We start from the raw sequence: 24027 nt of genomic DNA, 5'->3' as shown, positions 1-24027 counted from the left end.
TATAAACAGAACCTAATAGTCATCAGTCATGGACTAGATGAATGAAGAGAAGGGAAAACAAGTTCCTCTTGGACTGATATGTTGTGTTTTGTAGCCACTTCCAACGTGCCCACAGGAACAGAAGTATACAAGTGAAAATCAGACGAAACAGAGTTTTTAAATGATCACTAGAAGGACATCAAGTCTCAGTAGCAAATACAGTCCAGAATGGAATGTTTCATTATAGCTGTAATGCCAAATATTTTTAACTTTCTCTTTCTCTGAAATGAGGAGGGAACTGATACAAGAAATCCCACGTGCTTACCTATGAAAGGCAGAAAACAAACTGCTGGGGGACAACATGAGAGGGCCCCTGGGGAGAATTGTTCCTTTGTCATTCACCCAGTGCAGGTATCCTCTGGTGATATCTGCCATCCCAATGGCACGGGCAGAACAGTACAGGAACTTGTAGCCATTTCTAGAAAAAAAATTACCAACTTAGTCCGTATTCCCACCGAAGTTTCTTTGTAAACGTAAGACCATGATTATAGCAATGTCCAGAGGCACCAGTTTAGGTACTGAATTGATGCAGAGCTCTGCACACACACAAGGAAAGACTTTTCTATTCTTAAAAGAATCTGCAAGGCATGTAGCAGTTTAAATACACAACTTAACCAAAACTGAGGAACAGGAAGTGCAAACAGAATAGGGATAGTAATACTCAGATGACACAATTAGACGGACTAGACTGTGTTTCAGTAAGTGCCACATTGGTTTTATTCAGCTTCTTTCAGCTCAGCTGTAGGATGACAGCAATTATTTAAATTATCTGCATCACAAAATAATGGGTGCCAGATCGCCTGTCTCTTTCAGGTTGTTGGCAGATTTGCAGTGCAGAGTGAAGGATGGATAACAACAAGCATTCATTAAGCCCCTAAATTCTTCCTGCAGACTCTGTATGTTCATCTGTCACATGGATTTGTCTACAGTTACTGCATGCACAAAAGGCTTGAGTGTTTATGTGCATTTTCAAAGACTTGACTGAGTTTGGCAAACAATTCCAAAACTGCTCTATTATGCACTGAATAAACAAAAAAACCCACCCCAAGCCACCCAAACAAAACAAAACCATTCATATAATCTTCCATGAATCACAAGGGGCCACATAAAGGCCAACAATATAGACCCCAAAATATTTTTGTGGAAAGAAAGACTACTAAAAAAAAAAAAAAGATAGAAGTTGATTATTTTAAGTTGATCCTAAAGTTTCTAAGTTGATTGTCCTCAAACAGTATTATTTCTGGAATCACTGCGTTTTTGAAAAAAGTTTGCTACACAAAGGACCACATCTGAAAGGCAAGGAAGTATGTAGGTTTATTCTGCCCTAAGTTATTGGACACAAATATTATAGGGCTATGTACCTCTTAGAGGAACAGTACATTTATAAAGGCGCGGTTTACGACACTTTTGAAGAAAGCAAACACCTCACTGTAGCTGCAAGGGGAAGGACACATGGGCTGCATCTGCAGGTCCTTGCAGATGACAAGGTGAACACACTCATTTGACTAATCCAGAGAGGGGAAGGGGAAATTGCTGATTTGCTGAATTACTTTTCTGTTGTTCTACTGTACTTGGCTTATGTCAGAAATGCAACAAAATGACAGAAAACTTGACCCTGGTCACCAACCTACCCTTTGTGCCAGTAATAAATTGTTCCAGAACATAAAATCTAACCTATGGAGCATTCACCTGGCTTTGGGAGCAAACTCATTAAACCAGAAAACACTTATACACTGGAAGGACATTATTTAGGTTTTAAATTTATGCCATACCATGTTTCTGAAAGGCTTTGTGACCAACCTGAGTTGGTGGAAAACAGGCGCGCATGTTTGAGAAATTATATCTATTATGGTTCTCTTTTGTATTCATGAAAATATTATGCACAGCTTCTAAAAGCTAAAATGCAGAACAAAATGAGAAGGGAACTAGTAAAAGTGATGGCTTGCATTCCTGTGAAAGTGTATATCTGTGGAAAGAACTTAGTTTCATTTGTGTATGAGAGAAGTAGCTCACTTGCAGCATTTCGACCAATACATTTTAATACACTGTGTAATTTTTAACAACTATCCAATTACCTGTACATTAATTCCCATATTCCAGAAAATCCTAATTGCTTCATAGATTGCATACTCACTCGTTTATGGAATGATAGAGTTTTGCAATGCCCTGATGAGTCCAGTCTTTGCCAAACTGAGGGAGGATATGTCCCAAAGCATCAGACCTAAAAGGAGAATCAAAGGTACCTGACACATGGTATACAAGTTTTGTTAAAGACAATCACTAATGAACATACAATTTATAAAGAGTATTTATAGAAATATTTGTGTAGAAGGTCCAAACTATTTAAAAAGAGAGTTAATAACTAGTCCAGACAGAGCAATTAGTGAGGTCATACAACACAAGTCAGTTCCAAGTTAACCTATGGGTGCTAAACCTGGAGAAGTCTAATGAGGGAACAATCACATGGTAAACGTTATCATCTTGGCATTATTCTTTTAAAATACATTTTCTAGTTTGCTTTAAAGGCAAGTACAAATTAAAATCAAAGTAAGATTGTTAATGAACTTCCTTTAGTAGTTGTCTTAAATAAAGTTCCTTTACCTTGTTTTGAAAAGCAGGATAGGATCAGTAAAGCAAGATTAGGAAAAAAAAAAAAACAAACAACAAAGAAAAGAAAGAAAATCCCCTAAGATACCTACTTGGTTATTGTTCCATCAATGTCTGATATTATGATTTTATCATTCCAGTTCCAGAGGTATATTGTTCCTGCACAACGGCAAGTCCCTTGATACTGGGTTGTAATACTAAATACAACATCATTAGGGCCATCTCTGAGCTTCAACTTTGCCTGCAGAAAAAATAAAAATAATTGAAAATATAAGTTGCCCTCCCTCTAAAATTTTTATGTTTTGATTTTAGAATCACAAATGAGCTGCACAAAATGGCTCATATACCCTTCCTTGTCTATTTTGATAAAAACTGAACCATGGTTTAACACTGGCACAAGTGTTAAAGTCTGTTGCAGGCTGGGTTCACGTGCATGTCCACAGTTCTTGTACTGACTACAGCAGCAGCAATTTCACACTCTGCCACTTTAATTCTTGCTATTACAGTAGAACTGCAGCATTCTGAAATTGAACTCCCAGTTTACCATAGGATACAACAGTATCTTCTGCTCAGTGGATGCCTTCATCAAAATTCTTCCTGATGAAAATCATACGTTTAGACAGTAGCAGAACTAACTTGTAAGTTAGACCACAGTGCACACCAATTTAAAATGTATGTTGTTACACAGATGTGCAGATCCCAGGATATCCAAATTGCAGAAGCAAACAATGTCACTTTTTTGGCAACATCTTAATATAACTGATTACAGAATTTTGTAAGAAATTACTGGTTTTTAATCTAATCAGATTCTTAAAAAAACACAGCAGAAGAAAAAATTATCAAAAATTCCCTGCAGCTGCCTACTCTTTTCACAGAAATACACTTTAAATTTCTTTTTGAAGATTTTTTTTTTTTAAAGGTTATGAAGCATCCAAAGCACAAGACAGGCATGTCACTTACTATTTGGTCCGAAGACAGTCTAAGTGACTTCTTATAAGATGTAACATTCCCATGGGGTGGATGCTCTGCTGGGGCAGAATCCATTTTCAGGGATTCCTTCAACTCCTGGGATGCTTCATCACTAGAAGAATCATCCTCTGGAGGCCTAACATGACATCAACCAGAATAAATGTAAGCTACATAAAGTCCTTCAACAGAGTAAGATGCTTATGCCAGAGTAATTTCTGCTTACGTTGAGGATTTGCCACTACCTGATAGCACAGATTAAGGAAGTCCACGGCCTAGTGAATGCCCAGATAAAAGCCAGTACAAGCCAGTAAGCAAGTAAGACTTGCCATGCCAGTACTGGTGGAGCTCTAAACATGACTATTCCTAGCTGGCTCCACACACGATGGGTTTAGTAAAGACACAGTGTCAAGTGGTCACTAATACTGTGCTGATGAATTAGGTAAACTGCAGATGAAAAGGGACACTGAATGGGTAGCAGTGCTTTGTTTTTAAAAAAGCTGCCTCAGTTACTATGTCATTTAAACTGTGGGTGATAAGTTAGTGAAGTTGCTCACCTTTTAAGCTTATTCACAGACTTATTTTCCTGTTCATTAGAGATTTGAAGATTAAAAGCAGCATTAAGTTTCTCTTAAGTATTACATCACAATATATTTAGTTCTTTAAATCTTTAAGACACCAGTGTTCACAAGTATCTTTGCAAAACCATGGGAGAATATGAATATGCATAATAAATACCTCAGAATGGGAGTTTTGTGCAAAGCACTGACAGCTGTCTATGACAACTTGGGCAACATGTGCACTGTGATTAATATTATTTTATTGTTTCAATTATGTAATGTTACAAAAATTCCACATGGTTAAAATTATTCATACAATATTAGGCCTTCACAAAAGAAAAAAAGTATTACAAAGTGTATCAGAAACAGTATCACTGTATTTACAGAGCAGGGGCCTATTGATAAAGGTTACCAGGTATGTATTTGTTCTGTCAGTTATGTTATGATTTAAGAAGTAAACACAATAGGATTTAGGAAATAATTGTAGTGTATTTGTAGTTCCTACAATGTTTGCTGCCACATTATTTTGCTGAATTGTTTGCTATACACAGCTGGTTCCTCTTCAGTAGCTTACAGGAAAATGTTTTGTCCCACAGTACATTAATACTGAATTCTTCATTCCAAAAGAAAAGAAAAAAAAAAGGAAAAGAAGATACAATTCGGTCCACAAATAAGTCTTCAGACAGGAACACACCTACTATTAACTTGCTCTTTTATAGTTGCTGGCAGTTCATTTGCTCTTTGCGTCTCAGTTTTCCCCTCTTTTGCCTCTGGTATCTAAAGCAACACGATAATAAAGAACATATTGACATTTTAAGCATTTTAAACCAATCCAAGTGAAAAACAGCTACCAAAGTAGTACATAAACTATATTAAGTCTCAGAACCATCCATTCTACATAATAAGTTTTAAAAATTATTTAACAAAAGGATGTGTGCGAAGAAATTATCTATTAAAGCTTTTCATTATTTCAGGAAACAAAACTCTGTGTGCCAGAAATTGAGAACTGCTAGATTAACACAATGAATTTAGCATTAAAGGAGCTGTCAATCTTTTAAGCTTATAAATCGCTTTTTTGTGGGCAAGTTTAAGGCCCATACTCAAGGTGTAGAAAGCTTGATTTAGTCTAAAGTGGGATGTCTCAGCTTAACTATTATGCAGTACAGCACATACATATTTATTTGTGTGTACATTCCTAAAACATACTGCAGTGATTGAAGAGTAGCTCTGATAACTGCTTATGGCTTAGAAGAAAGAATTTAAAGAATAATGTACAACAGCTGAATACAGTAAATTTTGTTGAAGAAACTAGTAACACCAGACAATGATGCAGTCTGAATCTAAATGAACAGATGCAGCTACAGCTACTGCAACTCTCAGCTGGCCATCAGTGACACTGAGCTGTATGAGTGCTGTTTTGAGGTACTGCTGACAAATTATAGTTTTTTTCATCTTTTAACACCTAACAGAAAAAAAAAAATCCCAGTAGGTGTCAGTCACCTGCTTAGTCATGCTTTCTTTCTTGCGCCAGAACCACCACCGTCCAGACTTCTTTGGCATCTTTTCTTTGACCCAAGACTCAACAGTGGCCTGAAAAATTAGACATGTTTTTAATTTGTAAAGAAAAACAAAGAGATAATCAGGTGTTACTACATACAAAATTTTCAAAGAAAGTACGCATTTATCTATTTACCTTAGGCAAACTCTTCTGGAACACCTGCAAACTCAGAATCATCGGAGCAGCCAATGCCCAGTTATAATACCTGTTTTAAAACATGTTTTTGGTAAGATATTACAAAATCTGACTACAGATCAATAAACACCAGCATGAAAACTTGCCCTTGTGTTGATGAAAATATGTATTTGCTGCTAAACCACTAATATTAACATTTTCTGCAAGCAGAGTCATTTTAATATATACAATTCAACACCAGTGGCAATTGCAGAAAAAAAATCTCACTTAAGCTAAAGCTAAATTTAATGCAAATCTTTGGTTCAAACAGATTTACACACAAATTGCAGTAGAAGCTGAGAAATGTGCTCACTTCAGAGACAAGATCTGAAATGGGATTTTCTATGACCTAGTTACATGACACAGAGAATTTACCTGTTATAAATCCGTATTACCAAATTAGGATTGTCTATGAGTCCAGGGTTTTCAGCAAATTCATGATAAGTAATAATATGCTCCATGAATTTTTCTGCAATACAAAGAGATTTTAATTAGAAAATAATAATAAAAAATCCCAAGATGTCTGATTAGTCTATATCTAGGAAAACCCTTTCATCATTTCAGAGTCTCTGCTGATCTTGCAGCATCACTGAAGATGGGCTAATGTGGCCTACCTGCCAAGGATCCCGTGACTGCCTCCTCCCAACAGAAAAAGCCTTGCACCACTTCAACAGTCACAGTAAAGAGCATTAGGAAATTAGAAGAGGAAGGATAAGGAGGAACTAATTCAGTCCAAAGGTTGGAAAAAGAAAGCCATGCTTGTCTAGACAAGTTTTCTTCAAAAATTGTGATGGCAGGTAAGGGGCCTACATTCTACACTAAAAGGCTGATATCAGCTTTTCAGGTTTGAAAAACTACTATCACTAACTACCATTTTCATAACTAGTTTCTATACATGTTTGCAGAAATCCATGACTTAGTGTAAGACTCTGCAATCAAGACATCCTTTTTTTCTAATCAAATCCAGTATTACTACCACGTTACCACGAGAACAGTCCTGAGTTTTTATTAATAAGCACCTATATTTTGCCAAATGTATTAGAGACTGGATGACCACTTAAAAAAATAATATGAAAACACTGCAGTACATGTCCATGAAGATTTTATGCTCCTAAAAGCTCCCTCAAAAATACATATGACTTCAATATTAAACAAACTAAAGCATTAAAAGAGAACAGTCAGCTGATAAAAATCTAGATGCTAACAATCATTTAGGACAGAAGAAGCAGAGCAGAAAAAAAAGTCCAACACGGGGGTTTTTTTATCACTTGAAAAAAACTGAAAAAGAAGAAAAATCAGGCAATTGGAAAGATTTGTTAAGATTTATATAGAACTAAGCAAGGACTTGCAGCCGGAAATCAATGTAGTTGGTCAGATAAACAATATATAGTACAAAAAAGGAGACAGAAAGCTTCTCAAGACATCAAGTGTTCTTGATTTATCTGAGGTTAAATTCTGCTATCTCTGCTTGGCAAATGTTTGTGAATTTTAGAAAAACAAAGATTTTCTATCCCCTTTTCTCAAAGTGAGCATAGTAACAAGCTAAAGTTTTTTGAGGAGGAAATCAGAGCATTCAAGCCACTTCATTTGTTTAGCTGCCTGAGCTCTATTCCTCTTTATGCTTTAGTCTTTCACATACCTTTAGAAATCTCTCCATTTTCATTGAGACCTCCACAAAGTGAAAGTGTAACATCAGGCAAGTCCATAGCAGAATCAGACATGCACTCTGTACCACTATCAGCAGCAGCACTTCCCACTGACTGGGGTGACTGGGAACCAGAAAGGGTATCTGACTCTGTCCAGTGCCTGAAGCCAGGATCAGAATCACTAAAGGAAAGTGAAAAGTATTTTACTTCAAAAAAAAATGTAGAGATCTTAGGTTACAGAACACACTACATGATTACTCAAAAAAAAAAATCTTGTTTTTGCATTTTTACAGCATTTCATAACATAAATTTAAACCCAACCAAACAAAAAACCCAGACACACACCCACACCAACCCTTCAAAATATTGGCAGACTCTTTCCAGTTCTCCTAACACTCCCCTAAACTGGGCAATAATTACATTTCTTGCCTAAATTGAATTTAAATGAAGAAAACATCCTCTACATTCAGCTTCTGCAGAATACTGTGCTCCTCAATCTTTACCAGAAAGTTGTAAAGTAAGAAAAAGGAAAAATAGGGCACTGTTTTTGGTGTTTTCAGAACACTGTCTGTTGGAAAAAGTACAACAGAAAAGAAAAATGACACTAAAAAAAAGTCACACTGTCATTTAAGGCTAGAGTTACTACTTTGATCCACTGCAAAGTCCACAATATGGCTAAACAAGAGTACTGACACAAGTGCAGTTTCAATGCACTCCCCTCTGTGTCTGCAGAACACAGAGGTTCCACAAACAGGTAACTCTCAGTAGTCACCTCCCAATGTCATCTTTCAATGTGTTTCTTGTCAAACTAGAATTTTCACAATGAGGTTAGTACTGATTACTTCACAAAAGCCTAAAAACCTGAAGTGCGATTCTTTTTATCGGAACTGGTGCATAAATAATAAATGTAATAACTCAGGTAATGCAACTGCAGAATTACCCCAGATTTACAGCATTTTACTTCAAAATTACCTTTTGGGAAAGTAGAGTGCTGCAACTTCTGGTTCCAAAGCCTTTAGGTCATCCAAGTAAATATCATCAGGGCCTTGATGATGACTTCGCTTGTGCACCCCTGTAATTTTAAAAATTAAGATTATTAAAATGAAGTTACCCAGACACGTTAAATACAAACATAATCATGGAAGATTCAGACTTATTTGTATGATTTGTAAGTTCCAGAGTTTCATGATAATTTTAGTCAGATAAAATTTTAAATAGGAAAAACTGAAAAGGCACATTTATACTTTTTCCACTATGACCTCAAGTTTGGTAGATCACACTGAGGGCAAGAATCAAGAGCTTTATTCCATACCTTTCTTTTTTGAAGGAGAGTCAGTTTTGGCTGTTGGCTTTGTTTCTGGTAAAGGATCCACCAATATTCTGGAATGATGATCACCATCCAATGGCAATGGAACTTGTGGTTCTACGATTGCAGAAGCAAGAGAGTCTTTAACATCCATCTGCTTAAGCAGAGGATGAGTTCTTGGCTCAGGTTTCAGTACTGTACAGACAGAATCTTTCACATCATCATCGTCTTCAACTTCATCAGAGCTGAGGATGACCCTAAAATGAGTCTTCTCTGATGGAGTAATGGTAGCTGTTCTGCAGTGCTCCAGTTTTTCTTTCTTACTTATCTGGAAAGTAAAAGTCTAGTCAATCCTTTCACTTCACCTGTTTGTTTTATTCTGTTCTAAACACTAAGTTTGTACTTGTGGTACAAGTTCTGGTCACAAGTAAACCGGTAAATAATTTTAACAAGTATTTCAGCAACGTAAAACATGTCCCACCATATTAGCAAAGTTCCCTGCAAAAGAATTTTCATGAGCTAATTTACAAGTTCACTAAAGAAACTGGCATAGAGGAAGTGTTGACTTTACCAAACCATAGCAAGGACAAAGCTTAAGTGCAGATGTCTCAGGGCCTCTGTTAGATACCAAATTTACTCTTACCAAGGCTACAGTTCCTCTGGAATGAACTAGAACATACTCTACAGTAAAGAAAATTAATTTCTAAAGTTGTTTCCTTCAGGTTTTAACTAAAAATTAAGAAAAATTCAGACTTTCACTGCTAGGTTTTTGGGGATTACTTTGCTGAGCAGGTTTTGAACTCAACAAAGCTGACTCCCTCTGCCTGCCACAAGGGGCTGCTACTTCCCCATTTCAGCCGTATCTTTCTGAACAACAGCAGCAGGTTTTCAATCCTCTCCTAGGGCAGTCTTAAATATGCCAAAACTCAGTTACAAAGCTAGAGACATTAAAGAAATTTACCTTGGTTGATTCTGGGAATCCTCCCCATGTCCATTCCATGTGAGATTCAGATCTGAGCAGGCTCTCAGCAGGCTTAACTTCTAGTTCTGAATCACTTTTAGGGCAGACTTGCTCAGAGAAAGCGCTACCAAATCAATAAGAATTTAAAAAAAAAAAAGAAGAAAAAAGAAAGCCAGTGTTTAAAATGCATTAATGCATTTGTTGTGCAGCTACTGTTGGTAGAGTTTTCAACAGCTTAACAGAGCTTCAATTATTTGGCAACATGGCAAGGAGCCCAGCAGGGTTTTCAAACGGTGAGAAATTAGGTTAAAACCAAAATCACATTAAAGACATTAAAGGACGTACATAGTGATCACACTAAACAGATTCCTCCACTGTATCTGCAGTACAGAAATAGCTCTCCCCTCAGCCAATGTTCCATTTTTTCAAACAAAACAAGAACAAAACTAAAAAGTTTATTTGAAAGTAAGACAGAAAATAGTTTTAAGCTCCTTACCTCTGTAAAAATATAGCATTTCAGCTTGCTATACAGAGACTTCAGTAATAAAAGTCTTGCAAACCTAACTCACAAGTCCACAAAACAACATCAATTCCCAGTGCAAAGAAAAAAAAATTCAGAAGATAACTTAGGAGAGGGACAGGAGATTACTTGAAAACTTCTTTCAGATGTGTTTGGACTACATGACCTTTAAAATCCATCCTATTTTTTCCTACAGTGGTTATTATCCATAAATCAGAAACAGACTTCTGAAATCTAATTTAGCCAGGATTACTTTTAAGCCAGAAGAACACTCTACAAAATGCTAGAAAGAAGTGATTTCAAAATCATTTTGCACTTAAGATCTCAGAGATTAAAGGAAACACAAGGTTTTGTCTACCTTTCCTTGAACAGGGCAATTATATCGCACATTACAGAAAGGCTGTTCTTTTTACACTTTGACATTCACAACATATTATGGTTTGAGTTTATATAAACAAACCTCAGTAACTGAATCTAAAATGTAGGGACCAGAACTGGACACAGCCCTCCCTCCATGTGTGGCCTGACCAGCACTGAGTGGAGAGGGAGAATCACATCTGTCTCTGTCACTAATGCCCCAGTGGGTGCAGCCCAGGATCCAGTTTGCCTTTGTTGCTGCAGCCGTGCTCTGCTGACTCATGCTCAGCTTGTTGTCTCCCAGGTCAGCAAGGCAGCTCCCAACCACAGAGATCCCAGCCTGTACTGGGCTCTTTAGCTGTGTCATCCCAGTACAGGATTTCACACTTATCTTTGCACTTGTTGCACTTGTAATTTGTGACTGGTCTGGGTGATAGACCATCTCTTTGAGGCTCCCCCTCCCATAAAAGGTTAGGTCAGATGAACTTTTGAGCTCACTCTGAACTTGGCTTGTTCAATGATTTAATGAAAATTTTAAAGAACTCCCTACAGGTATTTAATTTATGGATTTTTTTTCCATACAAAATTCCTGCAAAGATTAGTTACCTAATTCAGTACTACACATCAAAATTTCTGAAGGTTTGAGGAACTCAGGCTTTGTAACTAACTACAGGACTAAACTGTGATCACAATTCAGACTGCAAAAATAGACACTACACAGATCACAACCCAGACAGTAAGAATCCCTCATGGTGCTCTGAGATGACACCTCAAAAATCCAAGACAGCAGGACATTTAAACATCTCTACAGTAGTAATTCATAATTTCAGTCAACTTCCAGCCTTCATGACCCATGGACATAAAAAGAAATCTGCTATTTCCCCCCTCAGTACTCCATTAACAATGTCACACAGAAATCACATTTTCTGTACTGTTAAAAGGGCAGTGTAACACACTGATGAAAATACATGTACATCTTTGTTTTCAAGAAGAATATGAACTAACTTTCCCTACATGTCAAATAACTTATTTCACCTACACCACAAGTCAACTGGAAGCCATGCAGAATATTAACCTGTTTCTAAGCCTAATTCTTAATACTCAGCAGTACCCGCAAAAGATTGAGTATTTCAGGGCTTTGGGACCCTAGGTCTGTTCCACTTCCCCCAAAATATGTTCTCCACTGTCACTCTTGGGCGGAAATCTTTAGCCAAAAGGCCCATACTTGTAACAGTGCCCTAGTCATGCCAACATTGCTTGTTAAAATAGGAGGAACACTGATGGCATCAGGTATAACATCTTATTATAGTGAGTAGGACAAACAGAAGTGTCCTTATGGAAAGGACTTGGTCTGTTTTCTTTCTTAAGCTCCTTGCAAGGGTTCTGGAGAGCAAGACAACCAACTGAACTACAAGTTAGTTAGCTTTTTCAGATCTCCAAAAGGAGGTTATTAAAACCTCCCATTTCTCTTCCGCTATACAATAGCCACACGATAAAATCTTTCTTTGATGGCTTAGGAGAAAGCAAAATTTCTCTTCTTCTAGATGGCTCTTGTGAGAGAATCCCCTACCCAATGCCCTCCTCAAAGACAGAAAGGAAAATTGCCAATTCCTCTGTTGAACTGCAAGCTGGACTGGGTAGCTTTTTTGTTAAAAAGCAACCCCCAAACTGAAAAACCTAGGTACCTCACATGAGGCACAAACAAGTTCTTGCAGCAGACTCGCCCCTAAACACATAAATGAAAAGAGATGCATGAATCATCTCTCCCAAATATAATCTACTAATCTATGCTAACTCAGAGTTTTATAAACTGAAAACAAGAATCAGCCTCCATGCTACAGTCATCTAGGTGATACAATCCACGCAGCAATGTACCAATGCTTAGGGTCAAACACTGTGACTGCTTTTCAGTCACAAACCACAAACCTTTGGGGAACATTTGAAGACTACATCTCATTAAGTGTAACTGAGGATGTGGTTGTCAGCCCAAAACATGAAAAGGAATGATAATGGCATTTCCTGTCCAACAGCTTCTGTTCATTAACCAGCTATGCACTGCGGGAATTAGCAGGCACCAAACATGGCGTGGTACATTCTGACTCCACTGAGGCCACAGCCCTGCAAACACCTCAAGCAGAGAGGTCGTACACACTTCAAAAAATATTGGCTGAAGGTTGAGCTCTTCTACTCTGCACCACCTGTTGATACAGAAGAACGTGCACCTGTGCACTGAGAAGGTAACAAGCAACAATGGCCATCACAAAAGGCTGACCAGTAATCCTCACTGACCTTGTGAATGTATCTATCTGCTATGAGGCAGATTCCTCCATCAAACTGAAAAGCAGTAAAACTAGACACTTGCCAAAGAGTTCAGATGAATCAAGGTACTACTTAGCATGCTATATGAGACATATATGCTCTCTCCTGCATGTCCAAGATTCAGGGAAAGTATGAAATTTACCATAAATACTACCACAGATGCACAGAGTGCTTTCTTATGCATACAGAGATTGAGGTCAGAGAGGTGAAACCCAAAGTGTGAGCCTTGAAAAATCTACAAACTGAATGCAAGAGGAATAGCATGAACATCAGAAACTGAAGAATGCACTTGAACGTACAAACAGAAGTGCCCTGGTCACAGCGAAAGCTGACTAGCAAGCTGTATTATGCCATTTTAAAGAATCCACTGTCAACTGATGCTGATTTCAGTATCTCTGGACAATGAAAGATACCAGAACTCCAGCAAATCCCCTGTTCTGAAGTGGAATATGATTCAAGTTTAGGATCTAGCTTTACCTTGAGTAATGCAGATTACTTTGCATAGTAAGATGTACCTTACATACTCAACACTTCTGTGTTCTGGCAGATCAAGTATTGCATATGATAGGGTGAATCATACTCATTTTCCATACCCTTCTCAACCTGAGGAAAGCTTATTAACTGTATTTCCTCTGTTTAACAGTAAAATAATACATTTAGTAAAGTTCCTGAAGTTTCAAATTAGTATCAAATGCTGTATTTGATATCACAGAAGTTGTGTAAGTTTAATAGTTTTACAGATCAGGAGGAAAATGAACAAAAAAGCACAGTAAATTTTTTTACAATTATTCATCACTATACAGACAATGACATTACAAAGTGACTTACTTCTCCAGAGGGGACCAGTCTCCATCAGATAAGGGGTAATGATCCTTCGAATGATAAATCAAAGATTCTTTCTGCTCTTCACCCTTTGGTGATGAATTTGAGGATCCTCTGTAGAGACACATAAGACAAAGTCAGCTATAAGAAATTTGCATTACTAATTCAGTAAAAAAAATTACATAGATGTTATTAAAAAATCTAAGAACAAAAGTAAGGACTTGGTGTTTGAAAGACACCTTTATGTAACTTAAAATGTATTTTAAAACTATTATTAATACTTGAAAATATTGCACATTTAAAAATCTACTACTCCTACAGGTTAATACTGAAGAAATCACAATAGCATAAATGATACTACTCTATGTGAGTAGTGGTAAATTACTCTACAGAGACAAATAATATTACCAAAACACAAAGATGAACATAAATTTTTTACACATAAACTTTACTATGTGCATCTTACAATCACAGGGAAAGTTAAATTAGAAAGCGTACTTCTGACAATGTACATTTGACAGATTAAAACAGTAAGAAACCAGGTGTAGGTACTAGCATCACAATTTACCCAAGAGCTTACAAATTAACATCATCTACAACAAGGACATAAAATACTGCACTTTTCTGAACAGTGGGGTTTGTTTTGCAGTGGGAAGTCTACTCAGTATCTACATCAAAGACCCAAACCCAACCAACAGTAAGACCCACTGAACAGGCATACACCCTATTTTACACAGAAGTCACCTTGAAATATTATCATCATAGAGTACCTTCAGATCTTTTTACAGCTTTCTGAATTTAACTGAATAAATACCTATTCTCAGGATACAACTAACTTGTTTTGAGGTTAGATCAAGGGCATCATGGCTCTACAGTAGATAAGAATACAAGGAAGACACGCCTGGAATTTGTGTGCAAAAATGCAATAGAAATTATTTTAAGCCATTATTATGAAAAAACCATTACTTTTATTCCAGTGCACAGTTGCACTGGATTTGTTTTGGAATGGTGATGTTCATTTCTCTTATGGAGGGAGGAATGAAATTATTTGCTATCATCAAATGTGTAAATATTTAGAATTTACATGCTTACTCAATTAGACACTAAGCAGCGACAGTGATCTACCTCATTTGCACAAGTCTTTCATTTGGAAGACAGTCTAGATTATGGTAAATGCTGAACTCTAAAAATGTCTTTGTAGCTCCACTTCTTATTCTGCAGTAGCATTCTTATGAAACCTGATGATGCCGCCTGACTTGAGAATTGCAGAGACTGTACATTGTTTGTATTCATAAACTAAGCTAAGCATGACAGAAATATGTTTCATACTATCTTTGCAGGCAGTACTAAGTATCTTCAAAAGAGGAAAAAAGTATGATTGAACAACTAAGTAAACACAAAAAAAATTAGAGGTCCTCAATATTTTCACTTCAGTGGGGAGGGAGGCAAGATGACACATGGGTGGAAATGAACAGATTTTATTCACTGGAAATCGGCAACAAAAAGGGTTCATACAAAGGATCCAAAAAATCAAATTTAACTGATAAGTGGATAAACACAAAAGTTAAAAATCCAAACTCAGTCGAAGATTATTGAAAATACAAGGGGAAAATCAGTATGCATCAGCTTGTAACTTCAAGCTGCACTACCAATTCTAAGCTATTTATTTTGCAAAATTTATAAACAGTACTTCCACTTCTCATTGTTGTCCACTTTATATATAGTCTAAATAAATATATGAGATTTCAGAGACAGATAACTACTTCAACCATTTAAAACCCTTAGCACTGGAGAAATAATACCCTCTATTTCCGAGTTATACATACTGTAATCTTAGTCTTCCTGGTACTATTTTATATAAGTCCAGCACTACTAACGTATCTAAATCACAGCTGGAAAAGACAAAGGACATATTTTGAAAAAAGCTGATAAACAGTTGGTAATAGATTTTCCCAAGAAACAGGAAACAGCTTGCTTTCTGCTTTATAAAAAACCAAAGAGATAAGACATTACATACTGGCACCTCTGACTGAATTTTTGACCTTCCTGTTAAAACATCAGCCTCCCTTTTCCTTTCCTAGTTTCACTTTGAAATCTGAAGCTATGTCAAATAACAATTAAGTTTCTAGTTTCTTATCTTTCTTCCTCCTTTTCAGAGCCACACATTTTTAACTAAAAAAAAACCCAAAAAGCAAGCAACCAAAACACCACAATCTCAAACAAACCTACTGATACCAACTTACATTACATCCCCACGGGGTTTGAAAAGAAAACTTATGAACACTTTTTCACAACCATATTTTTAGCTGGGAAGAGAACAAGTGCATGCCTATTGCAAGGCATTTTATTTCCTGCCCTGGTAGCCCACTGGAATGAGAGTATATAAACTTCACTAAGTGACACAGAGCCACAAACCTACTGTCTGTGGGCCTTCACCATTACAATGTATTTTTGTTTCAGTCCTGCATTTACTTGCAGTTCACAAGGAAACACATTCTTTTACAAAATCATCTTCCTTTCACTTTACAACACTGTCTGATGATGTATTTCTACTGCTGTTTCTGCTTATTCATGTTGAAAAAAAAAGTTTACAAATAAAAAACCTCGCCAAATTTTCATTCTAAAAGGTACAAAAAATAAAACCAGAGTAAACTTGATGAAAACACCATGGCCTGTTCAGTTATGACTAAACATTCAACATTTCCATCAAACACACCATTTTCTATTCCTCTCTAGTCAAAGTAAGATGATTGCTAGAACAGCAATTTGAATCCTAAACACTGGATGAAAGCAGCCCTTATTAACATGACATTTCTAAATACTTCATGCCTTTGTAATGAGACATTAAATAAAGAATAAACAATTATTGGGTTATATTTTCTCTTCCTGTACTTGATGGTTGTTTTTATTTTTGATGGTTTCACTATGACAAGTTTATTGTTGTCTTAATAACTGCACACTAAAGACTGAGTAAAAGTCTTCCTTTTATTAAACTGAAAAAAAAGATAAAAATCGCAAACCAAACAACATGCCAATTCCCAGACTTAAACAGAGCAGTGAATACCTAAATGACAATTCATTGACATAAATATAACACTAATAAAATAAAGCATATGAACTAAGAAAGCCACAGACACTCTAAAAAACACTTTAAAATCCAAATTTTGTTTGTTGTGTTTGACTGATCATAGGTATAATAACAGATTCATGTTTTTCTGTTGCACTAACTTTTTTGGCTGGTACTTACTAAATTTGAGACTCCTTTGAAGATCCATACTGAGGGAGTTTTTTCAGTTATATTTTATTCTCTTACACCAAAACATTCTTGCAATTCCCAGAGCTGAACTTGAATTTATTCAGACAGTATTGTATTTAATAACAATGCTGTCCAGTGAAACACCTAGCTTTCTTTGAAAGCTAAGTCCTGACAGGTAGGTTTTTCCTGGATTTTAAGCACTCATATGCATGATAGCTTTCATCTATAACCTTAATCTTTCCTGCTACCCTATAGATCTCTTCAGTGTGTTAGTATGTGCTACCACTTTAGCACAAACTTTGCTAAGAATTTATTTACTTCAAAAATACAGGACTAATTATTTTTCCTCTGTTTTCTTTTTTTTTTTTCTTTTCTTCATATACTTATAAAGAATTCTCTTCACTAATGTGAAGGGACATTCATTTATATAGTTTTCAGTTGCCAAAGTAAACGTCAGGTTACAGAGAAGCCAAATTCAGATGTGGTGTACTAACACACATTCCACACTGCAGCCTACCTAGAAGTTACCAAACACACCAGAAGATCACTCTGCCTCATCAGAGAAATTACACTGAAACTTTCTCAGTCACACAACAGATCACAACAACACTTCTTCACTACAATGGGCTTAACCACATTTCTTGTTCATTAAAAAAGGCCCAGCTTTAAGGTGAATCTGTGAAGATTTGGAAGATATCAGTTTGGAGTTTTGTTTGTTTGCTTGAGGAAAGGCCTAGGCAGAGCCTACCAACACTTATGCAATACCTGCATACAGGAAATAAACATATCACCTTTTAAATGTTCAGTGGTAACAGGGAAAACAGCAACTACCTAAGAGCTTACCTAAGGGGCTGTACACTTTTCTCATCATCTGAGCTTATTTCCATTTCAAAAATCTCTTCAGTCCCAGCAGAAGAGATTTGATCTTCTTTCCTGCTATCTTGTTTGTATTTCTTTCTTCTTCTTTTTTTCTTTTTCACAGAACCTGGGGTAAATACAGTCTCTGTATCTGCAGAGTGTGGGATTTCTGAGTTTGCACACGTCCTCTCATTTTCACCTGATTTCAAATGATTGTCAGTGTCTTTAAAAAACTGATCTTCAGTGGGTATTGGAGATGTTGCCAAATAAGCAGGAACTTTTTCCTAAGGAAAAAAAAATTAAAAAAGAAAAAGCTATTTTTTCCACTTTGTTTTGTGCACACAGTATAGTTGTCAGCTACAGATTAACCCTTGTACCTATGTTTAGACACAAAGCCATACAGAAGCCCAATGGTATGAAGCTGATATCCAGAAAGGAACCAAGTTCACTAGAGTGATTACAAGAAGTTCAGAAAAATGCATGTTAGTACTCTTACAGTTTCAGACACAAACAACTGATTTTGCCAGCAAAGCAAATACCCAGTCAGTGGAATGTTTTTAGAGTTATCTGCCCGGAGCATGCCAGTTCCATGCTTATTACATGTGTTAATAAAAAAAGGCTAATTAAATCCCCTTCTGTTTATTTTGAAACAGATTCATGGGAAGGCAAAAGTTGAAAGGGACATCTGGACACCATCTGGTTCAATCTTCTGTCAAAAGCAGGGCCTCGGGTTAGGTCATCCAGGGCCTTGTCAAGCCAAAGGTTGAGTATTTCTAGTGAGGGAGTCTGTCACTTCTCTAGGCAACCTATTCTGTCCTATATTGCTTTTGTACAGAAGGATTTTCCTTACATCTAGCTGATATTTTCCCCTGTGCCCTTCACCCCATTTTATCATTAGGCAGCCTTGTGAAGAAAGACTCTGTCTGTTCTACAACAAATTCTACTGCAAGACTGTGGTTAGATTCCCCTGAATCCTCTCTAGGCTCAACAGAACAAGTTCCAGCAACTGTTCTTCGTATTTCAATTTCTCCAGCCCTCTACCAGGCTCTCTCCAATTTTCCACGTCTCTCCTGAACTGGGGAGACCAGAACTGTGTTCCAGATTTGATCTAACATACACCAGGCTGAGCAGGACAACCCCACATCCCTCCATCTGCTGGCTGTGCTACTGCTGATGCTGCCTGGGACACATTTGCCTTGACTGCAGCCAGGGCACGCTGCTGGCCAGGTGATGCAGAGATGCATCTCATGCAGTCAGATCCCAGCCTGCACTGCTGTGTGTGCCACCCTGTGCTTCCAACCCTTATGAGACACTGCACGTGTACCTTGGTTAAACCTTGTGCAGATCTTGTTGGTCCAGTCTCCCAGCCTGCCAAGCTGCCTCTCTGTGGTGCCTCTTTTTCTGACCTGCCCACCTCTCCTCTCAGTTCACTGTTACCCACAAAATTGGTGAAGGTGCCTTCAGTCATGTCATACATGTCAGACATTATTTATCTAAAGTATCTTTCAAAAAGAAAAACTCAACTATAATTTACTCACATTAAAACCAACATACAAACAACCAACCCTCAACTAATTACAACCCACTGTCCCTTAAGGGAAAAGCTTTAGCTATGGACTGCCTGAGGTTTATTTACATCATAACAAGAAAGTGAAAAGACATTGACACCTAGTCTGAAAGAAACACACTGTGAAGGGACAAAGACAAGGTGGAACAAAAGCAGAAGAATTTGCATAATGAAGAGAAAAAGTTATGGAACTCAATTTTATGGTAGAGAATAGAAGTAATTAAAAGATGTCTGTTATTTTACTGGACTATTGTGCAGAAGATTAGTCAGGAACACTGATGAGTCAGAGCACTGATATTACTTTTGATGTGTGCAAAGTCTTATCCGCTATATAATACTAAATTCAATTTTTCATTGAGTTAAGAGTTACAGAACAGATTTTGTTCCACTGGTTGTAAAGTAGAGTGAAGTAGAGAAAGGAGAACAAAATACTGCCTCATACAACGGTGATGATACACAGATTTTGCATTGTGAAAAACCTTGAAATAAAATGCTAGCACCTAAACTAAAGTTAATATTCTACACCATTAGTGATAAAAATCAAGAACAAACAAACAAACAAATCATGTAAAAAAGTTTAAAGAAAACTGGCTGAAAATTTGTCTTGATTTACACTTTTGAGGTGAGTGGTATTCCTTGTGAATGTCAAGATGTGAAAAATGCAAAGACTGATCCCTTAAAGGACCTTTCTGAATCCCCCCAAAGGAAAAAAAAGAAAAATCAATGAGAGATTTATGACTTATCCCTTAATCATAGCTTCAAGAGGCAAACAAACAGGTGTTGGTCAGTTGCAGGAAAAGAAAAATGCCTAAAAGTAGTAAAAATAGCTCAGTTTTGCTTTGTAGCAAACTTGATCTATATTTTCAGCATGAACTACCAGCTTTCAAGAACACGTTAGACACAGACAAGGCACTCTTGTTATAAATCAAAATGTACTATGCAAGTGCAATAGCTCCCTTAAAATGTTGTACTGGGGACAAAGGCAGTGGTTATCACCCCTGCTTTCCGAAAGTCATAGGACTGATCAGTTCCCATCAATGTCTGACACAGTCTAGATCTATAAAAAACTGCTTTCAGTTTTTATTTTAATCATGGTGTATACTGACACAGAACCCAACCTTCCTTCTGCTTAGGTGTTATGAATCCTGACTCCAAGTTATCATTTGGGGTCTTAATGCTTATTTTCGCCTTCCACTTTTATTAACTCCTTTCAAGATGAGAGCTTCCTCTAATCCCTCACAGTAAACAAGCAGCACCCTAAACTAAAAACTGGATCAATCTCATTTCCCTGAAAGACTGATTCCAAGAGGCAATTAACACTTTATCTTTTACTTCACTGAGACCATTTTTTTCCTCTCTCTTCTGACTATTTTCATTAAACCTTTTGGAAGGTTGTACTGAGATCTTCTTTCCTCCAGACTTGCTGAAAAATGCCAACAGATTCAAAAGTGATCAGAAGCAATGCTCAGGACTGACCAATGCTGTGATTACATAGCTCCCATATCCTTAGGAAATCAGAGTAAAAATGAACCATTATTCCTGTTTTTCAGAGGCTCATCAGCTTCCAGTTGCAAGAGATTCTTGGGAAATAAATTCTCAAGTCAAAGAAGTTACAGTTACCTGGTGAAAGTTTCATAAATAAAATTATGAAAAACTGGGCTAAAATTTTTAAGGCAATTTAAAAATATGCCCCAAAAATAGACTACCTTTATTACTACAGGCACAACCTATACGGACGCAAGGCAAAAATTATCGTAAGACACCACAACCAGTGTAACTGCATTCAACAAGAATGAATTAACTAAAACAAAATAAAAAATACTTCAACACACTTTCCAAATAATGCTCTAATTAATAAAAGTAATTAGTTACTTTATTATTACTGGCAGCAAAATTGTACAAAGCATCAAACATCTTGGCAACATATGAAAGAGACATTAAGATTCAGTTACAGAAAATCTAGCTTTCACAGAAGTGAGGACATTGACAACACTGTATGAAGCATTCTTAACCCATTACTCTGTTAATATTACATTGTAGCCATCAAGAAGCACAAAGCCCTTACATTTTCCTCCTCGGTTTCTTGCACAAAGAAAGCTTCTCCATTGTCACCCAGTTTCATATGAAGATCAACAGCATCGCCATTAATTTCTATATCAATCTATGGAAAGAGACAATTTATTGTAAATAATTCATCATGGGGAAAGCGCTGACCTCACGGTCCACTTAGCTCTGAGTGTAAACTTTGTTTCACCGTATAATGGCGTCCCTCTCTCCTCTCTCCTTCTGATGCAAGTCTGTCATAATGGTCTTTAGTTTGTTCACCTGCAAAATACGTCATGCTCCTGGCAGAGAGCCTAACACCCATAAGAAAAATAAGAAAAAAATAAACTTATATAAAGACTGAATCTTGTTCAAAGAATTATTGATCTAGTCTTTATTTCATGGAAGAATGACTGAGACTGATCAGATGTTTAAATCTCAGTCTGAACTGGAGCGTTGTATGAATCTGAATCCTGAATACCAGAATTTTCACCTGGAAGCCTCCTGGAGGCAGGCTTTGTCTGAAAGTGCTAAGAGACTTGCCACAATTATTTCTGTGACTCAAGTTAGTGTTGCAGAATGCTCATGAGTTTAGGGGGTATGACATAGGACCACAACCCTTCCACAACCATAGTGTTTTTTTCAGAGAATAATGTTTTTATTATCCTAAAAAAGTACTTTTTAGCCAAGAAAACCCAGTCATAAGAGATGATAAATTAGGTAAATAACCAAACATGCACAGGGACTATACCCAAATGCTTGAGATAACCACTTTTCTTTTTCCCCACAATAACTGATCTGAAAATCATATATATTTCACTACTGCTTATTTTTAAAATAATTTCTTGTATTTCTAATTCAGCAACATGAGTTTATAAAACCTCACCTTTTCTATGTACTAGTTTAGACATACAAACATCTCTATTTTTAGCACCTATATCTCACACTGGTTTCTGGACACCTCAATATATACGTGAAGTTGAAGCACAGATATGCATACTTTGTGTTCCTACACATCTTGGGACTAACCAATTGATCTTGGCCTCATAACATGCCAGAGAAAAATGCATCCACAATGCAGTAACAAACACTCAACTGACTGTTCAGAGAACTGTGTGAACAGTAACTTCCAGGATGGAAGAAACAAGGAGCAGCAGTCATCCACACAAGCAAAAGCTGAGAATTATGCTGACAGTCTAGTACAACAGGTATCAAGAGTAGATGTTTTCACTATTCAACAGCTTTTTAGAGGTACCTAGAAACTGAAAACCTCTCAAATTTGGTTCAGCTACTCAGAAGTGTAATTAAAGACATTTAACAAACTCAAGTTTCAGACCACTCCTGTTGTAAGCCTATCTCGCTTGCCTAGAGGTCAGAAAAAGTACAGCTGTACCACCTCTTCTGTACCCTGTTGAAAACTGTAATGTAATCTGTTACAAAACTGTTAAGGTTAAAAATTCTTTGTCATCAGCATGCTTGTTAAAATAAACACATATGAGAAATCAAACAAAAAATAAACTCAACACAAAACCTACTACTCACCTGTGTCACTATGACAAACATACAACTCTAATGCATGTAACTCTAACTACTGACTTTAAAAAAAAAAATTACAGGACCTAACTGCTCTTTTAGTTTCACTTTACTCTCTTTTCACAATGAAAATATGAAGAGAGGCGTAGCTTCCTGCAATAACCATTACCTCCTTAAAAAAGCAGAATATAATCCTGAGGCTTTATTACTGTTTAAAACAATCCATATTTTGGTAGCACACCAACAGGCCATACACAGTATTCCTTACTGACAGTAAAGTCCCCCCCACAACAGCTCCATTTTCCAGCCAACCCAACCCAACTCACTTTCTGAACACAATTAACAAAGCCTATGGGAAGGGGATGGCAGGACAATCTGCTCGGGTAGCACCACCATCTCAGAATGGCTGGACAGGAAATTGTACCAGGTTCTCTTTCAAACACACCCACACAGAAATGAAGCTTCAGTCTCAGTTTTCATTTGCTTGTGGATATTAATAACTGCATTTTCTACTGCAAATCAGCCTTGAACACAGCTAACAAGCAGCAGTATTTGTAACAGGTCACCAACACTTAACATACGCTCTGTCTGTCCTTCACACATTCCAAAAAGAGTTGCTTACATCTGGGATCAGTTAAATAGCATCAAGCATTTCTTCCCCAGCCTACTTGGATAAGTAAATAAATAGCCTCATGTAAAAATTTTAAAACTGTGAAGTCTATACATTTGTATTAGTCCTTTTGCATAGGTCCAGAGCTGTCAAAGTTCTTCTTTCACAGTATTTTTGCAGAGTCCTTAGATTACCACAAGAAGTTCTGTTTTGCATTCCAAATCTACCACCCTGTACAGCATTTATGAGCAACTGCTCTGGACTAAACCAGCCTGCTAACTGGGAATGTGGGGAGCTATGGAAGGAAGGAAGAGGGGAAAAAAGG

At 36.9% G+C, this 24027-nt stretch overlaps 1 protein-coding gene across 7 annotated transcripts in view; it reads right to left on the bottom strand.

Annotated features, from left to right (window-relative positions):
* Positions 1 to 24027, bottom strand: part of LPIN2 (lipin 2) — a 44887-nt gene that overhangs the window by 6378 nt on the left and 14482 nt on the right. For 5 of the 7 annotated variants that reach the window (XM_069004553.1, XM_069004551.1, XM_069004550.1 and 2 more), the window contains exons 3-17: positions 21582 to 21677; positions 17935 to 18233; positions 13842 to 13949; positions 9818 to 9941; positions 8863 to 9184; positions 8523 to 8622; positions 7544 to 7731; positions 6280 to 6373; positions 5866 to 5935; positions 5673 to 5762; positions 4867 to 4949; positions 3607 to 3751; positions 2739 to 2887; positions 2174 to 2260; positions 305 to 457 (exon numbers count right to left, since the gene is read on the bottom strand). In XM_069004553.1, the coding sequence (XP_068860654.1) occupies positions 305 to 457; positions 2174 to 2260; positions 2739 to 2887; positions 3607 to 3751; positions 4867 to 4949; positions 5673 to 5762; positions 5866 to 5935; positions 6280 to 6373; positions 7544 to 7731; positions 8523 to 8622; positions 8863 to 9184; positions 9818 to 9941; positions 13842 to 13949; positions 17935 to 18233; positions 21582 to 21677 (2108 nt within the window). Of the gene's footprint in view, positions 1 to 304; positions 458 to 2173; positions 2283 to 2738; positions 2888 to 3606; positions 3752 to 4866; positions 4950 to 5672; positions 5763 to 5865; positions 5936 to 6279; positions 6374 to 7543; positions 7732 to 8522; positions 8623 to 8862; positions 9185 to 9817; positions 9942 to 13841; positions 13950 to 17934; positions 18234 to 21581; positions 21678 to 24027 lie in introns of those variants that run through there. The other 2 variants (XM_069004549.1, XM_069004554.1) reach the window with 2 other exon arrangements.

Source organism: Aphelocoma coerulescens, chromosome 2, assembly GCF_041296385.1.
Source record: "Aphelocoma coerulescens isolate FSJ_1873_10779 chromosome 2, UR_Acoe_1.0, whole genome shotgun sequence".
Classification (NCBI taxonomy): Eukaryota; Metazoa; Chordata; class Aves; order Passeriformes; family Corvidae; genus Aphelocoma; species Aphelocoma coerulescens.
This window is presented reverse-complemented; position numbering and strand designations above follow the sequence as displayed.